Below are 23,855 nucleotides of genomic sequence, written 5' to 3'. Positions count from 1 at the left end.
TGTGTATTTATCCCCAGGCTTTAACGACACAGACTGCTCAAAAGCTGACGCTCATAGCCACTTGTTCAGCTGCTTGCACGCATGGCTGCATGAAGAGGGTCTCCAGCAAGATGATCTATGCCAGAATCAGTGACTATCTGTCTTGTTTTCCCTTGGCTAAGAGGATATGTGTTGATTATTGAAATAATCTTAAGAGGGCAGAAGAATGGAGAGCTTTAATATTTTACCCAGCACATCTTCAGCTTTGCAAACCAGAATAAGCAGCACATTAGAAGTGTCTAGTTATACACACCAGGAGGAAAATCTGCCTGACAGTGGAGTTATCTGTGTTGAAGAGAGGGGGTGTTCTGCTTGCCGTTCACTTCTTTCACTGTCTAAACTGTAGTTCCCCCCTTTTACAAGAGGCTGCATTCATTGTGCTTCTTTCAGGATGATAATAATGAACTTTTCCATAGGAGGAACAACTCCAAAACAGGGAACTGGGTCCAAACGTCATACAAATTCAAGTAGACATAGCTGGGCCAAGTGTTTGTTTAGAGTGAAAACTTTGAAAAGCTTATCTAAGTGGACAGTGCCACAGCTCTCTAAGTAATAGTTCATAGACAGTGACTATATTCTAGGACTCTGGTCTTTATCGAAATCACTGCTGTTTTTTGATCTGCAGAGCTTCTGTTGAAGTCCTGCCCTGTCTCTGAATCATAGAATCATAGAATTGTTTAGGTTGGAAAAGACCTTTAAGATCATCAACTCTGACCATTAACCTAGCACTGCCAAGTCCACCACTAAACCATGTCCCTAAGCACCACATCTACCCATCTTTTTAAATACCTCCAGGGACGGGGACTTAACCACTGCCCTGGGCAGCCTGTTCCAGTGCCCGATTACCCTTTTGGTGAAGAAATTTTTCCTGATAGCCAATCTAAACCTCTCCTGATGCAACTTGAGGCCATTTCCTCTTGTTCTATTGCTTGCTGCTTGGCAGAAGAGACTGACCCCCACCTTGCTACAACCTCCTTTCAGGTATAGAGTGATAAGGTCTCCCTTCAGCCTCCTCTTCTCCAAACTAAAGAACCCCAGTTCCCTCAGCTGCCCCTCATAAGACTTGTGCTCCAGACCCTTCACCAGCTTTGTTGCCCTTCTTTGGACACGCTCCAGCACCTCGATGTCCTTCTTGTAGTGAGGGGCCCAAAACTGAACACAGTACTCGAGGTGCAGCCTCACCAGTGCCAAGTACAGGGGGACGATCACCTCCCTGGTCCTGCTGGCCACACTGTTTCTGATACAAGCCAGGATGCCATTGGCCCTCTTGGCCACCTGAGCACACTGCTGGCTCATGTTCAGGTGGGTGTCAACCAACACCCCCAGGTCCTTTTCCACCAGGCAGCTCTCCAGCCACTCTTCCCCAAGCCTGTAGTGTTGCATGGGGTTGTTGTGACCCAAGGGCAGGACCCAGCACTTGGCCTTGTTGAACATCACACAATTGTCCTCGGCCCATCGATCCAGCCCTTCCAGATCCCTCTGTGGAGCCTTCCTACCCTCCAGCAGATCGACACTTCCACCCAACTTGGTGTCATCTGCAAACTTACTGAGGGCGCACTCGATCCCCTCGTCCAGATCATTCATAAAGATATTGAACAGAACTGGCCCCAGTACTGAGCCCTGGGGAACACCACTTGTGGCTGGCCGCCAGCTGGATTTAACTCCATTCACCACAACTCTTTGCGCCCAACCATCCAGCCGGTTTTTTACCTAACAAAGAGTACGCCCATCCAAGCCATGAGCAGCCAGTTTCTCCAGGAGAATGTTGTGAGAAACGGTGTCAAAGGCCTTACTGAAGTCCAGGTAGACAACATCCACAGCCTTTGCCTCGTCCACTAAGTGGGTCACCTTGTCATAGAAGGAGATCAGGTTAGTCAAGCAGGACCTGCCTTACATAAACCCATGCTGACTGGGCCTGATCACTTCTAATGTGTCAGTTTCTCAACAGGGAGAGCTAGTGGTTGAACTAGCTAAGTGATACTTTCTACTAGACTAGAGGCTTAGCAGAAGGGAAAATTAAGCCATTAACTAGAAAACCTGCTAAGTGATTTTTATGTTTTGAGTTTGTATCCAGTATGAGCTGAGTATATTATTAAGTCCCAATTATCACTTCTTGTTGTGCTTTTACCTGTGCTGAATTTAAAGTTAACTGGTTGCTTAATAAATAAATGAACTGAATTTCTGAGCTGTGGGAATTCATCTTGCAGGTGAGGTATGTCAGCACATAATGTGTTTTTCTAAGGGGTGGATGCCTGTTTTGAACCCTGAGTACTACTTCTGTTACTGGCAAAAGAAATGTAGTAATGGAGGCATGTGGGTAAAATAATCTTTTTATAAGGTGATATTAAAAAAGCCTATGTTAGAAGAAGACTCAGTGATGATCTAAGTAGAGTGTGTATCGTGAAAGTAATAGGGACAGAAGCACCGCTGCTCTGGAACAGTTCAGAAATCCTTCCAGTTTGGGCCTGATTCTAGTTCCAGTCTGTGTCTGGGACTAGTATTGGCTGTTTCAGATGAAGATGGAATGGACCCCACAGGAGGCATTGAGGAGATGGTCTTTTTTATAAACCTCTGTAATTAGTCATTACCTTATGTTTTGAAGCATCAAGGTCCATCTGAAAATCCTCCTCCTAAATACCGTTGCTGGTAGTACTGTTAGAAACGTCTTTTTCTATAGACACAAGTATGGCAAGTTTCGTGGGGAGATGTTATTATCCTTTTATTTGATCAGCTAATAGAATTGAAAACAGGCAGGTCAGAGGAGAGTTCGCATGCCCATATGCTGGCTGTTTTCTAACAGCTGTATCCATTAGTCAAATAAAAGGTATCACCTCCCTGTATAAAATCTGCTTTTCTATGTAATGGTATCACTTGAAATACTGTTATCGTATTGTTTGTCTTCCCTTCCAGTTCACTAGCATGTATTTTAAACAAAATACATCCAAGTGTTGAAAGTTGATGGATCCTGCTGTTGACCTTCTGTCATTGAGGAAAATTGTTCATTTATTCCCATTTTGCTGCCCTCAGTCATAGATCAGAATGGTCAAATTGTACTTCTTGCAGCTCAAACAATAATTATTCATTATTGCACCATGAGGAGCTTTACTAGATGCCTTCCAAAAATAGAAGTTGGTCACTAGTTCTCTCCCGCTAACTGTTTTATTGATACAACCAAAGAATTACAATAGAGGATGCTTTTTCTTTGCACTGTAATCCTGCAGAGGTGTCTTTAGGATTCTGCCTTCTAGGAGCTATTCAGCTGATTTATTAAGAAGGCGAGCAAGGTCTAACTTGCCCAGATTACTATCTGAGCCTTTTAAAATGAGATAAAACAAACTTGTTTTCCAGTTCTCTGGAAGAGATGCTGGTCTTAACTTGTCACTTGAAAGTTCAACATCTAGGCCTCATCCTTTGCTGCTCACAGTCCAAATCCCTTTGGGTTGTTTATAGTAAAGAAATTGAGGGTAGGATTAGGAATCTTTGATGTTACTTTCCAATGTGCAAAAATATTCAAGGTCCTTTTCTCATCTACTACAGCAGGTAGGGTCTGTGCTCTCTCCTTGTCTCTTTCAAGGAGATATCCAGATCTCACCCCAAAACTCCCTTGCTGAATTGTTCTCCGAGCCATGTTTCTGCTTGTTCTGTCATTTTTTTTTTTTGCTTTCTTCTCCTATTCTGTGCTGGTTCCTGTGGTGTTTCCCCTGACTGCTCTCTCACTCTCCTGCAACTCTGTATGTGCAGCCCTCTAAGAAGAGCAATGTACACCTTAGCCTCTTTTGTAGACTCCCTGGGCAGCCCCAGGAATGCCTTTGTTTTGGGCAGTGATGTACGCTCATGTTTGGAGTGGAGGCTGCTAAACTCTTTCAGATAGCATCTTAAATAATAGGTCCTAGTTTTTCTACTAGTTTCAGTACGTATTATGTTGATTATCATAGGTTCTTACCTTTATTATCAAGCTTCAAGTCAGCTAAAATTCCACACATGGAGATATTGTTCAGGGTGCTGATGTGCCTGGCAATGTGTCATTGATTGCACAAGTTGTTCCAAAGAGAGAGCTCTGGTCCCTCCTCCTGCAGGTGAGCTCTGGGTAGAGACTCTTAGTTTCTTCACTCCTCCATGAACTTCAGTTTTCCTCTTCTCTCACCACTCAAATTTACCAGGAGGAAAATTAAGACTCTTTCTGCTTACAGTTCTCCAGATTCCTCCCTGTGCCTTTTTGGAACATCATACAGTGTTTTCTACTTTCCTGTCCTCCAGAACAGGAGCTGATCTTAAGATATAGTATGATTTTTGGTTGAGATGCCAAAGGAAAGCTGCACTAACCCTCTAGTGTTTTTGCTGATGTTTTGCAGGTCAGAAGAGTGCCAACCCAAAAGACTCCTTCTGGAAGGCACTGTGTTTCTTTTTAAGGGAGTCTTCTGGGCAGCTGGTAGTGCTCAGGTCATCGGAAAGTCCCTGACTGAGTTTTTGTGACTCCCACAAGCTCTGAAATTGTATAGCAGTCAAAGCCAACCCTTTACAGATGGCAGCACCCAGAAAGATTCAGGAAGGAGTGATCTAATAATATTGCAGTGAAGCAAGTGGAAGAGCTCCCAACAGGTAGTGCTTTGTCTTCTGGGACAATTTAATAAAGCTATAGCAACCCTGTACTGTTGGGGGAGTAACACATGCATCCCCTAGAGGTAGTTATCTTATTTCTGTGGAGAACCAAGTAATTAGTGGTGTTCTAACAGCTCCTTTCCATTTCCAGGTTGTTCCACTCTTGAATCTTGTTCAGAATGGGAGATCACTTAAGAATATTGGCATATAAGGTTCTTCTATTCACAAAATGCCCTCTCCTTTCCTTGTCTTTATCCTTCCCTCTTTCAAACATCAACAGTTACAGCAGTGGGAAGATTGGAGGCAAAAAAGCAGCTGGCAGTCTTCCTAATGGGCAGAAACACAGGCTGGAGTCTCTCCTGAATTCAACAGCAGAGTGGTAGAATCACAGTAGCATTGCTAACAGTGGCACAGAGTGCATTTTGAGCTCGCAGGGTAGCTGGATTTAATGAGGTGAGATATTGCTCATGCTAAACCTTCTACCAGAGCTGAACAACGTGATGCATGCAAATGCAGAAAACATGGTCTAAGGTTTTAAAATTAGTTTCCTTTATTTATTTATTTATTTATTTATTTATTTATTTATTTGGTAAGAGATGGCCTGGGTTGCAAAACTGGGACTGAAAGAGCTGCTTAGTTACTGATTTCTGGAAGGGAAAAAAGAGGGATATCGTGGTTGCCTCTTATTTGGCTTTAGTGCAATGCCCTTCTTTTAGCCTAGCAAGTTTTCCACAAATGAGAGGTGGGGGAAAGAAGTAGGTTTGACAACTATGGAGTTAGATACTAGTGTTCCAGGGTTTGGTTTCTAATATACTTGTATCTAGTCCCTCCTGCTGTTGGTGTCTTTTGTTGGACCCTCACTCTGCAGACTGTTTTTCTGACATATCTATATTATGCTTCAATCCATTCTTTTTTTGTCTGCTGAGAGTTTCTTTAGCTCAGACTGTTCCCAGTAATAGGATAAAAAAAGATATTTTACAATCGATATGCCAATAAGGTGAAAATGTTTGGTAACTGTTACCTTTATTCGGCCCCAGATTAAATTGTGCAGATTTATCAGGTCTAATGGGACAGATTGATTCATGATGTGATTGAAAGGCATTGAAAGGCTGAATATGTCCTCAGTTATCTGTGGATGGAGGTGAATACTCCAAATTTCACATCTCAGTCCTACTCTCCTGAAGAAGTTTTGATTGGAGTTTCAATCCAAACTCCATTACTTAGCTTTATCTGCCTACTGGTTTGAAATGAACCCAGAGTTGAAACACCCTCCATGCTTCAGGGTGGTTCAAATTTAAATTTCAAGGACGGGGAAGATCAGGAGGAAGGCAGGAGGGAAGTCAGTGGGGTTCCCTAATTACTAGTAATGTTTTAATTAAGTGGCGTAGAGCTACATGAGTTTGATAATCTGAGTTCCTCTTTAGAATATTGCTGTCTATTAGGAGATACCTGCACTGGAAGTGGTTCCTTTTCATAACACCGCAGTTGTGTAAGAGCCATTTTATCCTGTCATTTTTAATGAAAGTTAAACCAGGAGTAATAGTATTTGAAGGCTGTCACTTCTGGCTGACAACTACTTCATCTCTGTTTTCATGCAGTCAGCTTTATATTTATAAGCATCCTCTGCAATGGTACAGCTTAAATGTACGGACTTCTGCATGCCTAGACTACCTACAAAATGCATTTGTCTCAGAACTACTCAAAAGTCAACGATTAGATGTGCAAGGTATGAGAGCATGTGTCCATGTCTGCATTTGGTGACAGACTTTGGATTTAATCCTAAAATACCTCCCAGGTTGCAGCTATAAACACGACTGTTGTAAGCCATAGTGGGTAAGGCCAGCTCAGCGTGTGTCAAGTTATATGGTGGCATGTGTCAACAAAACAGCTCTTCTATAGTCACAATTATTTTTAGTTCTTGGGCATCCCAGAATACTGCAGCTTCTGCTGCCTGCACTGAGATGCTAAGGGCTCTACTTTGGCCCCTGTTAGCTTCTGCTCCTGAGATCTCTTATTCCTCCCCTGTGATGGAGTGGCCATGCAGTGCCAATCCTGTGGATGACGCCGAGTGCCCCTGGGTTTTGGTACCCAGCCATCCAGAAGCAGAGCAGAAGGAATCGGAGCCTTTACAGCACTTTGGGGTTGGAAGGGCAGAGGAAGGGGAGACTGGGGCTGTCTGGACCCACGTGCCAGCGAAATTTTACTGAATGGACTTTGTGCAGTGCTCAGAGCAAGCTGTCACTGTGCTCCAGGTTTTCAGGACATGAAAAGGAATTACAGTCTTTACGAGCTCATCTAAGAAGTGTAGTAGTGCTGCTCGCTTACAGCCTGTGAGTCAGAGCCTGATGGGAAGCATGTTTGCAGTTGGGGATCAGTAGAGGCACCAACAGGGATCACCTCTATGTAGCAGCGTGTGCACAGTGATGCAGTCTGTGTTGCACGACAGAGGGGCTGCTGCTCAGGGCCTGTTCTGTCCTGCCCCCCAGAATCATGGCCACATCCAGCCTTTGCTAGTGTCTATAAACAGCGTGGTGAGTTCAGCTAGGCTAAGTGGACATCAGCCAGTGGACACATGCTGAAAACTGCAAGAAAGCCTGGTAGCAGGGAGAACAGGGGTATTCTTTCTTCTTTTCTGGTGGGAATCATTTGCAATTCCTTTTAAAGAGCATTATATTACAGGGGCATTTAGGCTTCAGTGACCCGAGACTTGGCACCACAAGATGTCCTCATGGCTGTCCGAGAGGTCCTCAGCACCTTGCAGAATTGGACTGCACCTCATCACCCACGTTAGACTGGCACATGGGCTCTTCCTTATTTCCCTACACCTTGCGTTGCCCTCCAAGTGTGGTAGGACACTTCTTCTTTCCCCCATGCCATAATTCCCAGACCTGTGAAATTGCTGCTGTTTCTTATCATTAAAACCTGATCTGCTCCCTGTGTCTTTTGGGTCTGCTTTTGCTTCTGAATTCAGTGGGGCTTCTGTCCATAGTTTCAATATATTAGGAGAGGGACGTTGTTTTTAAAAAGCAAAGCAAACAACATGAATTCTGAGCAGGGAAGCACTTTGAAGGTATAATTCATTTTATGGCGAAGTGCTTTCGAGCCGTATATAAAGTAAACAAAAATCCTAAAAAAATCCTTCAGCTACGCAAAGCAAAACAAACTTGGCACATTAAATAACGTGTTAATAAGCATCTATAAAATAGATGATGGTTTAAATCTGATTTATTTTTCAGTCCTGTGGAGACAGCTGATGAATCATACATGGTTATGGCACTTGTGAATTGTAAGTCTCCTCACGACTGAAGGTAAATGTCAAAGACACCATGTGTTAGAACAAGATATTTTGCTTGGCAGGTATGGCTTATTCAGGAAATAAGCTTCTGTTTTATACATACACACTCTACATTGCTCAATTGAGTGTATCGGTTCCTTGAGCACCCATCCTGTAGCTGTCTTGTGTGGTTGAATACCTCCTCCTCATTTAGGTAAATAGCATTTTCTTCGGTAGCGGAGAAGGGAGAGGGTACGATCAGTGAATCCTTTCTCTTTGGCACTCTTCTAGTAAGCAATAAGCAGAACGCATCTGTCACCTGGGCGGTTCGGAGGCACAACGTGAGCTGGGTTAGAACTGAGTTGCCAGAAGGCAAAGCGTTTGTGGCCGTGTCCTCTGCTCTTGCTGACTTTGACTTCCTGCCTGAGTGGGAGCGGGTTTCTGTCAGTGCTCAGAGCTCTGGGGCCTTTTTCCAGCAAACAGAAGAAGTTTCAGACATTCAGGCTGAGCAGAGGATATCTGATGCAAAACTTTCATCTCCTGACCTTTCAGGGCTTCTCTGGGAGAGGCGAAAGCTTTCTTAGAGGACCTGGCTCTGAAACGGTTCCCTGGAGAGTTTTCACATCTCCTGGTCTCCTTTAGCCTCTCACTGCTCTCAACACAGAGCTTATTCCAGGGATAAATCCAACAGCCCTGGTGCTGACTTTTGAGAGAGGAGCAGAGAGGAGTGCCCCCTCCCCGCCTTTTGGGGTGGGACAGTTGCAGTCAGCAAACTTTGCTCAAAAGTGAGTGCTGTTCTTGCCAGGCAGGGTCTGTGTGACTGCGGGCTGATCAAAGGGGAGGTGGGAAGAAGATGGGAAATGGCATCATGCTTGCAGCACTGCTAGTGGAGCACCCTCTAGAGAATGCTGCATCCACCAGAAACACAGCACAGAATTTTTCCTACTGAGCCTATGTATTTTCTCCCTTCACCTGAGAAACTAATGTAGTCAATGAGATTGGGAGACTCCGCGTACATGGACCATCATAAGTCTGAGACCCATGTATCGCTGGTGTCTTACTGACTGTGTATGAAAGAACAAAGTATGCTTTGTGCCAGGCACGACGGAAGGACGGGATTGGTATGAACGAGAGCGAAGGCACTCGTTCCCTTGTAGCTTGGCCTCAGCAAGTCAGACATTGGACAGGGTATGACCCTTGTTGAGTACATCTAAAGATTAGATTACCAAAGTATTTTGACTCTGTTCCAGTAGAACACACATCAAGGAAAATTGGAGCTTCAAGACGTGGCAAGCATCTGTACAAAGATGCATACCTAGTAGTCCTGAGCGGACAGAGGTGCCACTGTGCACAGCACAGTGCATAGCGCTGGTCTTCATGCATACGTGAAACATGCCTCTGGTGGCTGCACCTTGATTCCTGTAGCTCCATATTCTGCCTCTTTCCTCCAAGATCCTTGCCTCTTGCCTATCTACTCTACCTACAGCCACTGCTTTGCTGCTGTGTACCACAAAGAAGTTGTGGTCCTGAGCCAATCTCTGTAACCTCAGGCACCCTGCTGGATGGTGGTTTTGAACTATCCTACTTTCTTCTTTCTGGATGCTGCCTCCCTCACAGATTCCTACAGCTGTGATGAGGCAACACAGGGGAGTTTATAGGGAACTCTTTCATTGTAGTCCCAGGGGAGGTAATCTCATCTTTGGCCAGTGATGAGTAATGGAGTGGATACAAGGGAGATGGGGATGTAGCCCTGATGAAAACCTTGTTGGTAATGGAAGGTAGGATTATTCCTGTGCTGTTACACATCCTACGCATATCTAAAAAGACCTTATATGTGAAAGTCACCTTACTGCTAGCAATGAGTTTCATAGATGCAAAATTGAGGTGTTCTGAATTGTTCTGAGTTGTTACAGGTGTATCTTGGCAGAAACACAGCTGAACTGGTGCAAAAGATATTGCTGACTCTCCCTCAGCTGCTGGGGTCAGGATTCAGTTGTGGGTTGGATGAGTTTGACTGAGTGGCAGGGACAGGGGATGCCACTAAGCAGATTTTAAGAAATTTCCTTTAAACCAACATTTTTCGGAATCTGGCATCTGAATCTCTCTTCTCATACCATGTACAAGAGATGTGATTAGCAGAGAGATTTCAAAAGCAATGCAGCTCAATATAATGGAAAACACCTGACCTGTATCTGATTCCATTTGGGATCTCAGTAACAGCTGCAAATGAGACCAAGCTGAATTCCATCAGCATAGTGAGATCTCAAGAGCCCCTTTGGAGTATGCCCGGAATACAAAATAGAGCTAACCCCCTTGCATGCATTAGCATGACAGCTCTCTGAGTAGGAGAGAGAGGATGTGTACGCCTGTGACTTGGTGGCTAAAGGTGGAGTTGTGCTGCTTAAATTTGTAAGGATGAATTTGTTGAGGGGTTGATGCTTGATGAGGCTGGGATGCTTTTAAGCTGGGGAAGGAGAAAGGTTGAGTGCCTGCTGGGATTCTATTTTGCAAGTGGTTCCTTTCTTTATAATGACTGGAGTTGTTCTGCTGCAATGTGTTTTTAGTAAAAACTGTCTTTTTCATACAAAAGGCTAGGGTTTTTTTTTTTTTCAGGCAACGCTGATTTCCCACTCAGTCTCAGTGGGATTTACCAAAAGAAGCAAATTCCCTTCTTTTCCTTGTCCACAGAGAGACTCTGGGGAGCAGGTAAGGGGATTTTAGCAAAGTTAGAAGAACAACGCACTGAACTCTTGCCAAAAGTTGAATTTTTTTATATATATGTGAATCTATATGTATATATGAATGTACACCTATATGCGTATATATTTAATGAAACCCTGAACACCTTTGAGGAAAAAAGTCCATGCCGGTATTTTCAGTTTCATCAGACTTTCCTTTTCAGTTCTAATAATCCTGGTTCCTTTAAGGATGGTCAAAATCTGCACCTGTGACTTCACCCTTCATTTGGCTTCAGTCTTTACGTTGGATCAAACCCTGTTGATTGTCTAGCCCCCCTCTCCCTTGTTCTCTGATGATGTGTTGAGCCTATAGCCTCTGCGTCCTTGTGTGCTAAAATTGGTACAGTCTCCTGAGTTGCAGAGGGGCCTCCAGAGCATTACAGATGGTCGTTCTGGGGCACAATGGGGAGGCCTTGATGAATTCAAATCATCTGCTTCTCCTTCATTACCCTCCACCCACCCAATTCAACACAGCAGATCTTCCTATTGTATCTTTTAAAATAATTTTTCTTTTCTTTTTTTTTTCCTGCCTGTTTAGGCTGTACCCTTGGCTTAATCACTCCATAGTGCTTTCAATGTCAGGAGCATGCCCTTGTGTTACAGCAGAGCCTTGTATGGCTGAGCTCAGTTCTCCCAGTGCCAAACCAGCTGTCTCTGCTTTCTCACCCAGCTAGCAACATTTCCCCTTGGCATAAATACGTTAATTGCAGTCTTCGCTGTTTCCCACTTAAAGAGGTATGTCCCAGGCACCAGCAGGCTGGTGTCTCTGCAAGCCAGGGCTCTCCGCTAGTAGTTGTAAGGCGGCATAGTTCTCATCTGTCGCTTTGGCACATCTTAGCCAACAAAGGGTTTGTGCTGGTCTGTTACTGCCTGCCAGCCGTTTTCCTCTGCCTTGCTTAGTGGTGAGCAGGAAACTATATAGGACACACCATTTGGGTCTATGTATCCCATCAGGCTTTATTGTCACGAAGAATACAGGTGCTGTTGCTGCAGTGCTATAACTGAGGTTTTTAGCTGTTGAAGAGGAAAGCCAGAAGTAGTTGCCATTTCCACAGCTACTTTGAAATGTTTTGGGTTCTAGATCAGCAAGGACTGACCATTCAACTCAATTGATTTGCAACCCATTTGATTTATTTTCCCACCATTTCTTTATTTCATCTAAAAATAAAAGGGAATTCTGCCAGCAGCCAGATTTCCAGCAGTTCCCTGCCCTTCATCAAATAATAAATAACAAGAACTAACTGGAGTTCTTAATGTAAATCAAGAGAGAAGTTGGGAACAGATCAGAAGCTAAGCCTCACCTCCGAAAAATCTGAGACACAAATGTGCCAAGACTCTGATAGGATGGGTTCAAAAAGGGTCAGTTTTCAGCTGCTGCGTTCCCCTTTTTCCCTCCTCTTCCACTTTTCCCATCAGCTTCTCTGTAAGTCATCTCCCTCTCCTGGCTGTTCCAGGATTACAGAAGCAGAGGAGCTGTTGAGATCTGTCCCATATCATATGGGACAGATCTCAACAGCTCCTCTGCTTCTATGGCAAGATGAACCTGGGAGGAAAATGGCTAAGACTAGAAAACAGAAGAGCTGAAGGATATTGTCTTGTCCTGTTGGTGAGAAAGGACAGTGGTGCTGGTTGTGGGGTAGGGGTGATTATGTGGAGGCTGTTTCTTCCTGCACACTTCTTACCCCAGGACTCTGTTACAGACCCTGTGGGAGACACATCAGCCCGTCTCCTACTCAGCAAATTCTACCCAAGAAAAGGAGATGAGCAAAACCCTCTTCTCCTGCCACAGCACTGTCACTTTCTTCTGTCATTCCCCACATCTGAGATGAGGAGTTAGAAAGGAAGAGAGCTGCTGGTCTGGGAATTCACAGCCCCCGGTAGGAGAAAGGGAGATGGCTGAGGAGGGGTTAAGACCCTTCTGCTCCAGTAAGTCCACAGCCATATGAAGTACACGAGTGCAGCCTGGGTGTAATGGGTATCTTTGGAGCCTTAGCGTAAGGAAAACCATTTTGTCTCTTGAGTTAAGTGCAATGATGCTGAGGTTTTGCTATATATTCTGGAGTGCTGGTGTTGCTGCAACAAAAGCGCATGTGAAATCAAGGTAGCGGGTGCGACGTGCTTTAAGGATCACAGGGTTATCCTATTGGAGCAGGTGAAAGAGCAGATGGCATAATTTAAGTCCCCAGGTTCTTTAGACAAGATCTATTGGAGACTGAAAGGTACAATCCTCATATCATTGTAAGGCATGTCATAATCTTAGATTTCACACATGACAATCAAAATGTAAGTCATAAGGCATGGAAAAAAAATTACACTATACAAGTAGGAGTGTCAAATTTGAGAAGCTGGAAGATTTTGCTGTCTCAGTCTATTGTTGTTCTCCCAAGTGCTGTGTCTTGTACTTACCCTGCCTCTGTTAGAATACTGCTAAGGGTGTATTTTGCTTTTCAATAAGGAGTCATTTGCTAAGTAATAATCATGCAGGAGCTTTTATTCTAGAAACACCTGTCCTTCAAACTAACATCTTCACCCTAATTCAGAGCTGGAGATCCTTCCTTGCAGTTACTTTATACATGAGAATTATTGTTGTTATAGAAGGTGACTGTGATTACTGCTGTGCAGAGATGCAAGTAAAGGCAAGGCAGGCACTATGTATTTTTTCAAGACACACAGAAAGAGAAATGAAATCTCTTTGTGGAATGAAATAACTGGAGACAGTGGGAATGACCAACAGGGACCACGGTCTAAGATGGGGCCTGAGCAAGGCTAAAGCATATGGTCAAGGAATGTTTTAAAATGCAGAGAATCAAAGAGGCACATGTATGTATGTGTGTGTGGGGGGGAGGGTATGAGACTGAGAAAGAAGGTGTCAGGAATGATGCCGATGGAGCAAGGCACAGAGTTCACTGGGAGGAGCAAGCCTGCTATGGGTTTTTGCTTTGTTGGCGGAAATAGGACTTTGTATACATTTTTGTGAGCCAGCAGTAACATCTTTACTGGTATCGTTTTTTCCCAATAGGAACATAGATAGGCCTCCAATACTGGCATACTGCTTAGGCAGAGTAGACAACACGGGAAGAATGATGCTATTTTATTTTATTATTTTATTTTTAATTTTATTTCAGGGCTTTAACCAGAAAAAAGCAGATATCACTGTCTCTGTTAGGCTAGGTTATGGCAGTAGGTGGGAATGTGCGTGCTTTAGTGTTCATGACACCTACAGTGAGGAACTGGCAGAACAGGCAAACTCTGATATATGGCTGAAGCAATATTGACATTTTTATATACTTACTCCATTCCTTCAAGCAAGGTTATAAGGATGAGCAGTGCTTCAGAAAAGTGGGCTCCTATTGCTTCTATTCATTCCAAGACTGACCTTGCAAAATTATATACTTAGGCCTGTTGCCTTCAATTTTTCAGTGATTGAGGGTTGAAGAAATCTATATTAGCCATGGAGCTTGCTGATTAGATCACCAAATTCACTTAATTAATTCCTGTAATAATAAGCTAGTCCATTAGCCTGCAGTGCCACCTAGCCTCCTCATCCTTTGGAGAGCAGGAAGTATGGCGTGAATATTTAGGAAGATAAAAACAACTTGGAAAGGATTCATGTAACGATCTGTTTTCCACCTTTGTTTAAAGATACAATCATTCAATCTCATCAGAAGATTTTCATCAGCAATCTGAAAATAGTTGCTCTGGTATTAGCCAGTGGGGGATAAACAGGAGAAACAGAGATTATTTTTCTTTAAAATGTTAGTTCCTTGTTCAATGCAAGTATTACTCATAATTTGTAAGGTCTGAGCTTGGTAAGGAAGCAGCTGAGATGGTGCATGACTATTAAATATTTTAACAGTCTGATTCATCTCAAAGTGATTCAGAGACTATTGATAGTAGTCCTGTCAGGAGTTGCCATCTCTGTGGTGAAGTTGGAGCAGTAAGTGACATACCAGGAGCACTTTGTGGCATTTCATCGCATTCACGAGTTAAAAGTATGCGGGGAAATTAAGGCAGCAAATGGAGTTCTGCTGGGACGCCGATATTAGCATCTCTGCTACCTGAAGAACTGGCGTAGAATTGGCTTCCACCCACGGGCAGGTCCCAGGGCAGATTGCTGAGGGGAAAAACGGCCCTGGGAAAGGGGAACCAAGGCTCTGCTGCCTGCCCTGCCAACGCATGCCTTGGGGAGCCAGGGCTGCTGCTGTCCCATTCCTTCTTCCCTGATTCTTCACTGGGTGAGAGGAAGTCATTGTATCTGGGCTGGGAGACTGTCTACTGCAGGATAGCCGTTTGGCTGTGTTTCATGGGGAGCCATGCTCCTGGAATTGGAGGAAGAGATTGAGACATCAGCAAGGATGCAGGGTGGGAACAGCATCCCCAAATCAGATTGGATGCAGGAGGTTAGTGAAGGGTAAGAAACATGTCCTTACATCCATGAACTCCACCAACTTCATAAGAGGCCTCTGTGCCCTACCTGTCAGTTGAACCTTCTCCGTCACTGATGCAAGACAGAATTGTTTTTTCCTCACCCTTTGGTTGGCTAGGTTCACATTTTTTGCCTGCTGCTCAGATGTTGATCTGACTTCTGTGATACAGGATTGTTAATAAGTGATGGAGAAAATAAATTCAAATAATCCATTTCTGACCAATACACTTCCAAGACATCTGTGATAGCTTCTGCCTTCCTAAATAACAAATGTATTTAATCTGAAGCTTTGGTTTTCTGTAGCTCTGTAGAAACAAACACACAGCTTTTTGTTTTGGCACCATTAACCAGAATCTCCCTGCATTTAGAGTTTAGCATATAGGTCCTTTGTGAAAGACTGCAAATGGTGACTAAACCTGGGGCCGCTTTCATGGTGTGAACAAAAATAGGCAGAAAATGGAAAAAGTGCGCTGCCACGGGCTGCCTTTGTGCAGTGGGCTCTTTCAATTAGTTTGTCATTGCCAAGTGAGACCTCACACTAAGCTCAATGAATGTGGGTGGGATGGGACACCATTACTGGTGTTGTTTGATATGGATTTCAGCTTACATTATAGCAGTATTCAAAAGCATTGGTAGCCAGATTGTTATGTGTGCCACAGCAGGCTTATGCAAATTCAGGGGTGGTAGGAATGAGGGGGAAAAAAAAAAAAAATCTATTGAGTTTCATCTTCAAATCCTGCTAGATTTTCCTCTTTATCAACAGACATTCCTTCGTTGTTTGATGATCTTTTTATATATGAGCAATTTTGTTTGAGAAGGTACTGCAGTGGGTTTTGGCATGACTAAATAAAGAATTGGCTGCGTAGCGTACGCGTGCCTAATGGTTAGCCACAGCCTGTTTGCTCATACGGATTACGTGCAAGGGCCTGTTTGAGCCCCCCAGGTATGCCTTACAGAGTATATCGGGTTAAACAAAACCCATCACTAAGCCTTGTAAAGCTGTAAAATGCTATCCATGTTCAGAGATCCAATGAAATGACATAAGGGTCTAACGCTGAAGCCATACCCTCCTGTTGTTTTGAGGGAATGAGCTGCCCGCTCTCTGTATCCAACCAAACAAGGGATGAGGTACTCCAGGGGGATTAGAGAGCTACCAGCTTTGCTTAGGCACAGATTGATATCTCACTCTTTAAAATTAACAGAGGTTTTTGAGTGGCAGGGGTTAAAACTAATCAAAAAATTAACCAACTAAAGCTGGCATGGAGGTACCTATAGGTGGTGCTGGTCAGTAGAGCATAGTAGTCTTGAACCTACTAGAAGGCACTTGTGGATGCACCTGCCATCAGATATGGGTTTTGCTCTGTTATTCTAGAAGCTAAAAGGTTGCTTGTGTTGTCTGGATGCTATAATAGCTCCCAAGAATCACAGCATACCATCCAACATGAGGCTATGGCAAGTAAAATAAGAAAACGAAATTAAGTTTTTTGTATTCGGGGGGGTAAAAAAACCCAAACAAGCAACCACAGCGATTTGTAAAAAAAATTAATACAATCATGGTAAAGACAGTAGACCAGTTGTAGTTATTAACCACTGTTACCAAGCTGTAAGACTGCCTTGCAAGTTGTATTTTACCATACTTTGCACATACAGTAAAAGAAACTCAATGGAAAAGTTAAAAATTAGGACTAGTTTTGAGAGACCTTTTGATATTTTTGTGATTTCTTCATTTCCTTTATGTTCAGGTTCTATGAAAGGACTGTACAGAGAGGCTTACATATAGAATAAGGATACTTAAATTCTGTGAATAGCTTATGATGCTTATATGCATCTCTTTAATGAATCCCCTGTACCACTAGCTTTGATAACTTTTCTAGAATGACTGGACTGCAGCTGTGATACAGCTGTGATACAGCTGCAGAATATGATACTCAGCGTGACTGAAAAAAAGACGTAATACCTGGGCATCTAATGTCTGGACGCTAATCAATAGGCAGCTTGAGGGTGCCGGAACAGTGTAACTTAGTAGCTAGGGAACATGTCGAGGAGCAAGTGCCGGAGCTCCCATCTGCTATTCTGTGGACTGTCTTCACCCAATGTTAAATGCATTTGGGAATGGAGCCCAGGGGTCTTGCATCCTTTGCCGTGTGGTGAGCAAGAAGGATGTAAGGTGCCTACGCCAGCTCTGTAATCTGAAGGTTTGGGTGCTCTCCTTGATGCGATGAGCTTTAAATCTGCAGGACTAAGAGAGCCCAGGTTTCCAGTTCCCTGTAATCTAACAGGTGATTAGACAAAAAGCAGTCTGTGGCCCCAGCAGTGTGTTTTTGAAGGAGCTTGGCCTTTTCTTCTGGATTCTGTGTTCAGCTGTCAACATGTGGTAGGAGGGATCAGAGCGTATCAGGCAGACGAAGTTATCTGGGGGTATTATGTGCCAGCACGCTGATTTTCTGGGTCTCTGTCAGACTGCAACAGGAGTGAAGAACCACAGTGCCTGGGCTGGGGTAGTTTTGGGCATGCTGAGCAGGGGGGCAAAGATTGTCCTGGGCCGAGAGGGAGGCAGCTTAGACACATTCATGGTTAAGCAGCGTCTGGCTTTTTGGATCGCAGCTTATGATGTCAGTTGCTATCTCGGTGTAGAAGTGTGGCATTGCACCTCGCTTCAGTTCTCTTTGGTCCTGACTGTACAGCAGATTTGCTGTTTGGCTGAAGGCTGGTCACTTTGCTTCCCCATACCTCTATGACACAGGGTTGATGATGTTTCTTTTCTCTTGCCATTCACCTGTACTGTCTCTTTAAATCACCACCTTTCATTGAGTAGGTGCAGTTGCCTCCTGTGTGTTCATATAGCGTCCAGTAACACGGGTCCCTGCTCCCCCCTGCAGCTTCTAAACATTATTATAACATAATGCAAATAAATAATCTGAAGATGTTGCTGATGGAAAAACCCTCTGAAACTAAACCTGCTTAGCTCCTCAGACGTACAACACGTTACTGTTACTGTGTACTATCCCGTTTAACTGCATGCATCGGCTGCTCTTGAACAATTATTGTTTGTGCTGTGAATTTGTAATAATAACAACAACAACTACTACTACGTGCCTAATCCTTAGCATCAGTATGAACATGAACGCTCAGCATTTTCATTCCAGCTTCCAGGCTGAAAGTCTCTGTGTACATTGCTTGGCTATCAGTTGACAGTGTTGCTTTATGTAAACAGAGGCGATAGAGCCCTGTAATCCTCTGGGGTCTGCCCGTGGCCCAGGAGCACCATTTCAGCCTAGCCCAGGGCCATAAGTCCCTGCCCCAGTGACGTGGTAAGATGCTGGTCTCCAGCCCTGCCCTGCTGGGCCTGACCCATGGGCTGACGTTCCGGCTTGACTTTGGACCTGCCTTATCCTTATGAACTTGCCCGATGATCTGGACTCTTGGCTGAATGTGGTGGCCTTCTCCAGGCCTGCCCTGCGCACCTTGCTCATGGGCTGTGGGACAGGGCCCTGGATAGCAAAGTCCCTGCTCTGCCAGCTATGTTATTGCACTCAGGTCCCCATCCCTTCAGGAGCTGCCAGCCTTCATTGCTCCCTGACAAACAACAAACAAATTCCGAAGTTGGGAAGTGGAGCTGCAATGAGAAGGGAGACAAAATGCAAAATCAAGAGTGACTCAATGAGGAATTCAATGCAAATGTTAACTTTGTTTCCCCCAGCTACTAACACGCACCTAGCTTTCAGCTACAGGTCCCCGCAGTCTTGGATAAAATCTTTTAAATGGTTGAAATCATCCAATTTGACTTTTGTTCTTTCCTTTGTGGTGCAATCTGAAGTATTTCACATATTGCCTTACACAGGGCAAAGCACAAACCCTCTGCCTTCGCTGGCATCCTGTGCTCATTTTCTCTCCCCATTTTTTCCTGTACCCCACGCTGAAGTCAGACCAGAATCAGTCAGCTCCTTGGTATATGCAAGTGTCTCAGGTAGAAGTGAGATAAAACTCTTTCAATCAAAATGCCTCCTGGAATAAGGCTACAAAGCTCCAGCACCTATCCAGGAGATGATTTATTGTTGTAGATGGAGGAAGGACAACGCAAATCTCTTTACATTCTCAAATACCCTCCACCTTTCTCAAGGACCTGAAAAAATATTCTCTCTAGTTTTTAAAAGGCCATTTTATACTTCCTTTAAAAAGGATAGTCTTGGCTAATGTACTCAGAATGGGAGAATAATGACAACTTGACGTGGGCAAAAGCACTATATACAATCCAAAATGACAAGTTGTCGAAAAGTATAATGGACAGCCAGGGGAGGTGTACCTGATGTGGAGACAAGACCATTACGTGTCTTGAAGTTTAAACTGGGCAGCCCTGCTGTGAAACATGCTTGAAAGCCCCATTGTCTACTGGGTTGCTAAGGAGCCTTTGAAAGTGCAGGAGGGTAAATTAAGGAAAGGTGTTAATTTAAACCAGAATTCCTGAATAGGAACACAAGTAGGCAGACCCTCAGATACGACCATCATCTCTAATACATCCATTAGTTCTCTCTTGCACTACTGTTCTTTTGTTCTTGTCCCCATGGAATGTCACAGCACTGTTTACAGTGCCCAGTGCTGCCATTTTTGTGACTGGGACCTGGAGGAGCTGGCTGAAGCTCTCAGCCAGGTTTAACTAGCTGTGGTTAATGTACCAGGTAATTACTGAAGGTTGTACCTGATTCTTGGTTTTCTAATCTATGCTGGATGGTGGCATTATTTTCCTTTTAACCCTTTTCACTTCACCTCTTTCTTAATCTAAGAACACATGTAAGACCACTTCATCAGCTTTAGACAGTGATCCTTGAAGGTGCACACTTATTTCTGTCATGAATAGTAAGTGTGAATGACTACAATTAAACACAAATACATTAATCCCTTTGAAGGGAGTGCTAGGGATGTGAAGAATCTCCGGAAATCAGGCCTTGCAACAGGCTGTTTAAATGTGACTGAAGGTGTTGTCTAGCTTTAGGCATACATATGGGAAAAATGTAGGCATACGTATGGGAAAAATGTGTTTCTGCTAAGTCCTAAAAGTAGCGTAAGTGGTTGAAAGAAGAATTCAAAACAGGTCCTAAAGTTCTAGTTCCAGCTGCTCTAATCAGTAGTAAGAAGAATCTCCCTTTTCCTCTGTATTTGCAAGTCATTTAAATTTTAATGCTTTTACAGGGTAAGACTCAGACTATGGTGCCTGTTGGCAGCAGGGCTATCTGCAGGGGTGTACTTAAGCACCTGAAATAGAACAGTTCAGTTTCTTGACTGGTGTCAGCCTGAGCTGTTGATGAAACACTTTTAACACAGCCCAAAGCAAACCAAGCCTTGTAAAGACTTTATGTGACTGTTTAACAGCTTATATTAATGTTAGGGCATTTGTATGCAGACTGATCCCTTCTATCTGGAGTTACAATAAGTCACCTAGAATAGAATGAGGTAGAAAAAGGAACTTTCAAAGCATCACTGAAACACTGATGAGGTGGAGTCACCATGTGGAACAACTTCTTTCCCTGAAGGGGAAGAAAGGGGAGAACAGAGCAACGACATCCGTAATGTAGCTCTCGCAGTTACGTATCAAGTTAGGCAGAGTGAATCCAGGTCTTAATGTACAAGTGACATTTACTGTCTCTCCTACAGCAAAAGTCCTTTAAATAAAAAAAATGCACATTTGGACTGGCTTTGATCTCTTAAAGCAAGAAGATGAGTTTAAAGACAAGCTTTTAGCTTTAAATTTTTTTTCCTCTTCTATCTCTAAAATTTAGAAGTAGAATCCTGGTCTTAATTTATAGCTTCCCCAACCCCGCCCCGGCTGATTATTTTAGAAACGTTTACAGGACAAAACATCTAAGCTTCTGGCTGCCTGTCACCTTTCCCAAATCCTACGTATTTATAGATGTCTGTCCCTGGAATGTGGATCTGGTTTAAGTCTCTTAATTTATTTTAGTGAACTCTGGGCACAGCAGACATTGGAGTTAATTTAGCAAGTAAGCATGTGTACAAGTGTGGGAAGAGCTTGTGTGCTGCTTTTCTTTTCCAATTACATCAGTCGCTCTAATATCAGCTATTCCCTCTTCTTTCAAGTCTCCTTAAAGTCACCATCACCAGAGGAGGACACATACCCAAAAGTGACAATCTCAGGGTATCTCTGACAGTTTAGCAGGAGCCCTGTGGGATTCAGTAGGAGGTTCGGTTTACAAGTTAGAGCATGAATGATGGTGCTTAGCCCCTTACAGAGGGAGCTTTTCATTGCTTCACAGTCTCCAAGATGATGATGTGGGCTCAGTCCGTCCTCTGAGCAGTATCTGGACCCTGAGATGGTAGGGTGGAGGAGGAGGCATCTTTGCCCACCTGAACAAACTGCTCCTGCTGAGTCAGATAGTTAAATGCACCTAACAGGGAAGTTGGAGTTGGTGGGTTGGAGGGCTTGGGGGTGGGTGGTTGGGATGCTGGCCTCGCGTCTGTGCCATGTGCGTGGAATTGCCTAGCCCACCCATGGAATGACTCGCCCAGATGAAATTACTGTGCTTGAGTCCCTGCCACGCTGCATGCCCAGGCTCAAGCTGTAGCTTTGCCCTTTCAAAATGAAAGTGCATACCATTAGGGCAAAGCAGTTCTGGGTCTCCTTTGGCACTGGCTGGGGGAAAAGTTTTATGGCTGACTCTGTCGGGCTGGCACTTAGCTATGCAGGACGTGGACTCACTTTCCTTTTGGGCTGCCTGCCTCCACCACAAATCCTCCTGCACACTGCGTAACAAGTCATTCACAAGGCTGCAGCACTATGGTCTTGTTCTTCCACTCCTGACAAAGGGAGGTGAGCCCTTCTCTTGGATGGGATGGTTCCCATGCGGCTGAAAACAGTATCGGGAAGGGCTGGGGCATGCTGGGCTTTGCTGATGTAACGGGCTCCCTGCAATTTTCATTCAGATCTGGTTGGCTGTGAGCTGGCAGAGAGCCTCAGATACGCCTCCAACTCAGATGAGGTCATCCCTGCTTTTTTTTTTTTTTTTTTCTTTTTTTCTTTTGGGCTGTTTCAGAAAGAGTCTGCGGTGTCTGAACGTTTAAGGTCAGCGTGCTAATTCCCACACCACACCAAATCTCTGGGCGCAGGATCTCCCCCCCCCCCCCCCCCCCCCGGCTGCACCCTTTCCCAGCACCATCACAGACCCTGCTCTCCCTTTAAAGAGAGAGGAGGAGCAAAAGGAAGATGAGTTTACCGCAGTGGATTTTATAATCGACTCTCGCATCCAGGTCAGAGGGGAGCGTTTGCTGGCAAGACCTTGCAGAGCTGCCCGGGTCTAACACGAGTGTAAAGTAGCTCCAGGACGGAAGAAACTCCAGACCCTGCCGCTGCCAGAAGTGAAACTACTCGCCCTGCCCAGTCGCTTCGTCCCTTCCCCGCCCTCCCACCGTGTGCCATGCAGAGATGCATCCAGCCAGTAGAGGACGGGGTAGGTCCCCCCGGCTGTCAGTCAGTAGGGGCTGCCCGGCTCGGGACGACCAGATCCCGAAATAAGGACTGACCCTGGCGGAGAGCAGAGCACGCAGAGCTGGGGGTGCCCAGCCCCGGCCCCGCACCGTGCCTGGAAGCATCGCCCGCTCGGCGTCTTCCTCCCTCCAGCCCCGGCGCCGGGAAATCCCGCGCTATCTCCCGCGGAGAACTGCCCGCTAACTTCGGCGCCGACGCCAGGTCTGCCTGCGCGGCTGCGGGCAGGATGGGGGTTGCCGCATCCCCCCTCTGCCCCGGGGGCAGCAAGCCCCTTCCTCTTCCTCCTCCCACCGCCGAGCCCCGCGCCGGAGCCCCTCTGGCACAGCCTCTTCGCCGTGTCCTGCCAGGGGCGGAGAGCCCCCCCCGGAGCGCCTGAGCGCCGGCCGAGCCCAGCACCGCGGACAGCTCCCGGCTCCCGGCGGGCCGAGCCCCAGCACCGCCGACGGCTCCCGGCTCCCGGCGGGCCGAGCCCAGCACCGCGGACAGCTCCCGGCTCCCGGCGGGCCCGGGCGCGGGTGCTGCCGAGCTCCGCCCGCGGAAGGGACAACGGTGCCCGGCTCCGGACCCTGCTCCGTGTCTCGGTGCCCCGGTTGATTGCGTATTGCTGGCAGCCCTCTGCTGTAGCAGCACGCCGCTCTGCCGAGAAGGACGCCGAGAGATCCACACACACACACAGAGTACCACCCGCCTCTCTCACGGAGCCAGAAGAGGGCTCAGAGTCTGTTTGTCTTCTGTGGATCGGGATTCACAAGCCTGGACGGTGCCTGGTTACAGTGGTGTATGAGTCTACAGACCCCGAGGTGTGCTACAGAGTTAGAAAGAAACCTCAGATCTGTCGCGCTGTGGAGGGGTAAAATAAACCCTATACAACCAGCAAACCCAGGCCAAGCCTTCCTGCCTCCCTGTAACCAACTTTACCCCCCCTCCCACCACCCCCCATTTACAAGAATTCCTTCCTTTCCTCCTCCCTCCACACTCCGTCCTTTGGAGACTGTAGGATGAGGCATTTCCTTCTATCTGGCTCAGGGTAAAAGCATACCCTGGGGACAGCAACACACATCTGGCAGGGACTGAAAGGTTTTAATCCAGCCTCTACTGCAATCAACAATGGCAAATGAACCGGTGATTCTGAATGTTTATGACATGGTGAGTATGAAACAGTACTGATTGGGGGGGGGACGGTGGGGCCGGGTGGGAGTTTGTGCTTGGAGGTAGGCATTGTATGAAGAGGAGCCAAGTACAGATCCCCAGAGAGGCTGATCTCCACCCCCCCAAACTCCT

At 45.4% G+C, this 23,855-nt stretch overlaps 2 protein-coding genes across 2 annotated transcripts in view; both read left to right on the top strand.

Moving 5' to 3' along the window:
- The window catches only part of LOC309593094 (synaptojanin-2-binding protein-like), a 39,104-nt gene extending 16,900 nt beyond the window's left edge, over positions 1-22,204 (top strand). The window contains exons 5-6 of the transcript XR_014228719.1: positions 10,526-10,618; positions 22,123-22,204. The gene's annotated coding sequence lies outside the window, so the exon portion shown is untranslated. The remainder of the gene's footprint in view (positions 1-10,525; positions 10,619-22,122) is intronic.
- Positions 22,205-22,940: 736 nt separating this feature from the next.
- The window catches only part of LOC309593093 (deubiquitinase DESI2-like), a gene marked incomplete at its 3' end in the record, with an annotated part of 56,747 nt that continues 55,832 nt past the window's right edge, over positions 22,941-23,855 (top strand). The window contains exons 1-2 of the mRNA XM_082317222.1: positions 22,941-23,424; positions 23,601-23,720. Coding sequence (XP_082173348.1) covers positions 23,682-23,720 — 39 coding nt within the window. The 5' untranslated portion in view covers positions 22,941-23,424; positions 23,601-23,681. The remainder of the gene's footprint in view (positions 23,425-23,600; positions 23,721-23,855) is intronic.

This window comes from Platalea leucorodia, assembly GCF_965183815.1.
Source record: "Platalea leucorodia genome assembly, chromosome: 7".
NCBI lineage: Eukaryota > Metazoa > Chordata > Aves > Pelecaniformes > Threskiornithidae > Platalea > Platalea leucorodia.
The sequence above is the reverse complement of the archived record's forward strand: the minus strand, read 5'-3'. Positions and strand labels throughout refer to the sequence as shown.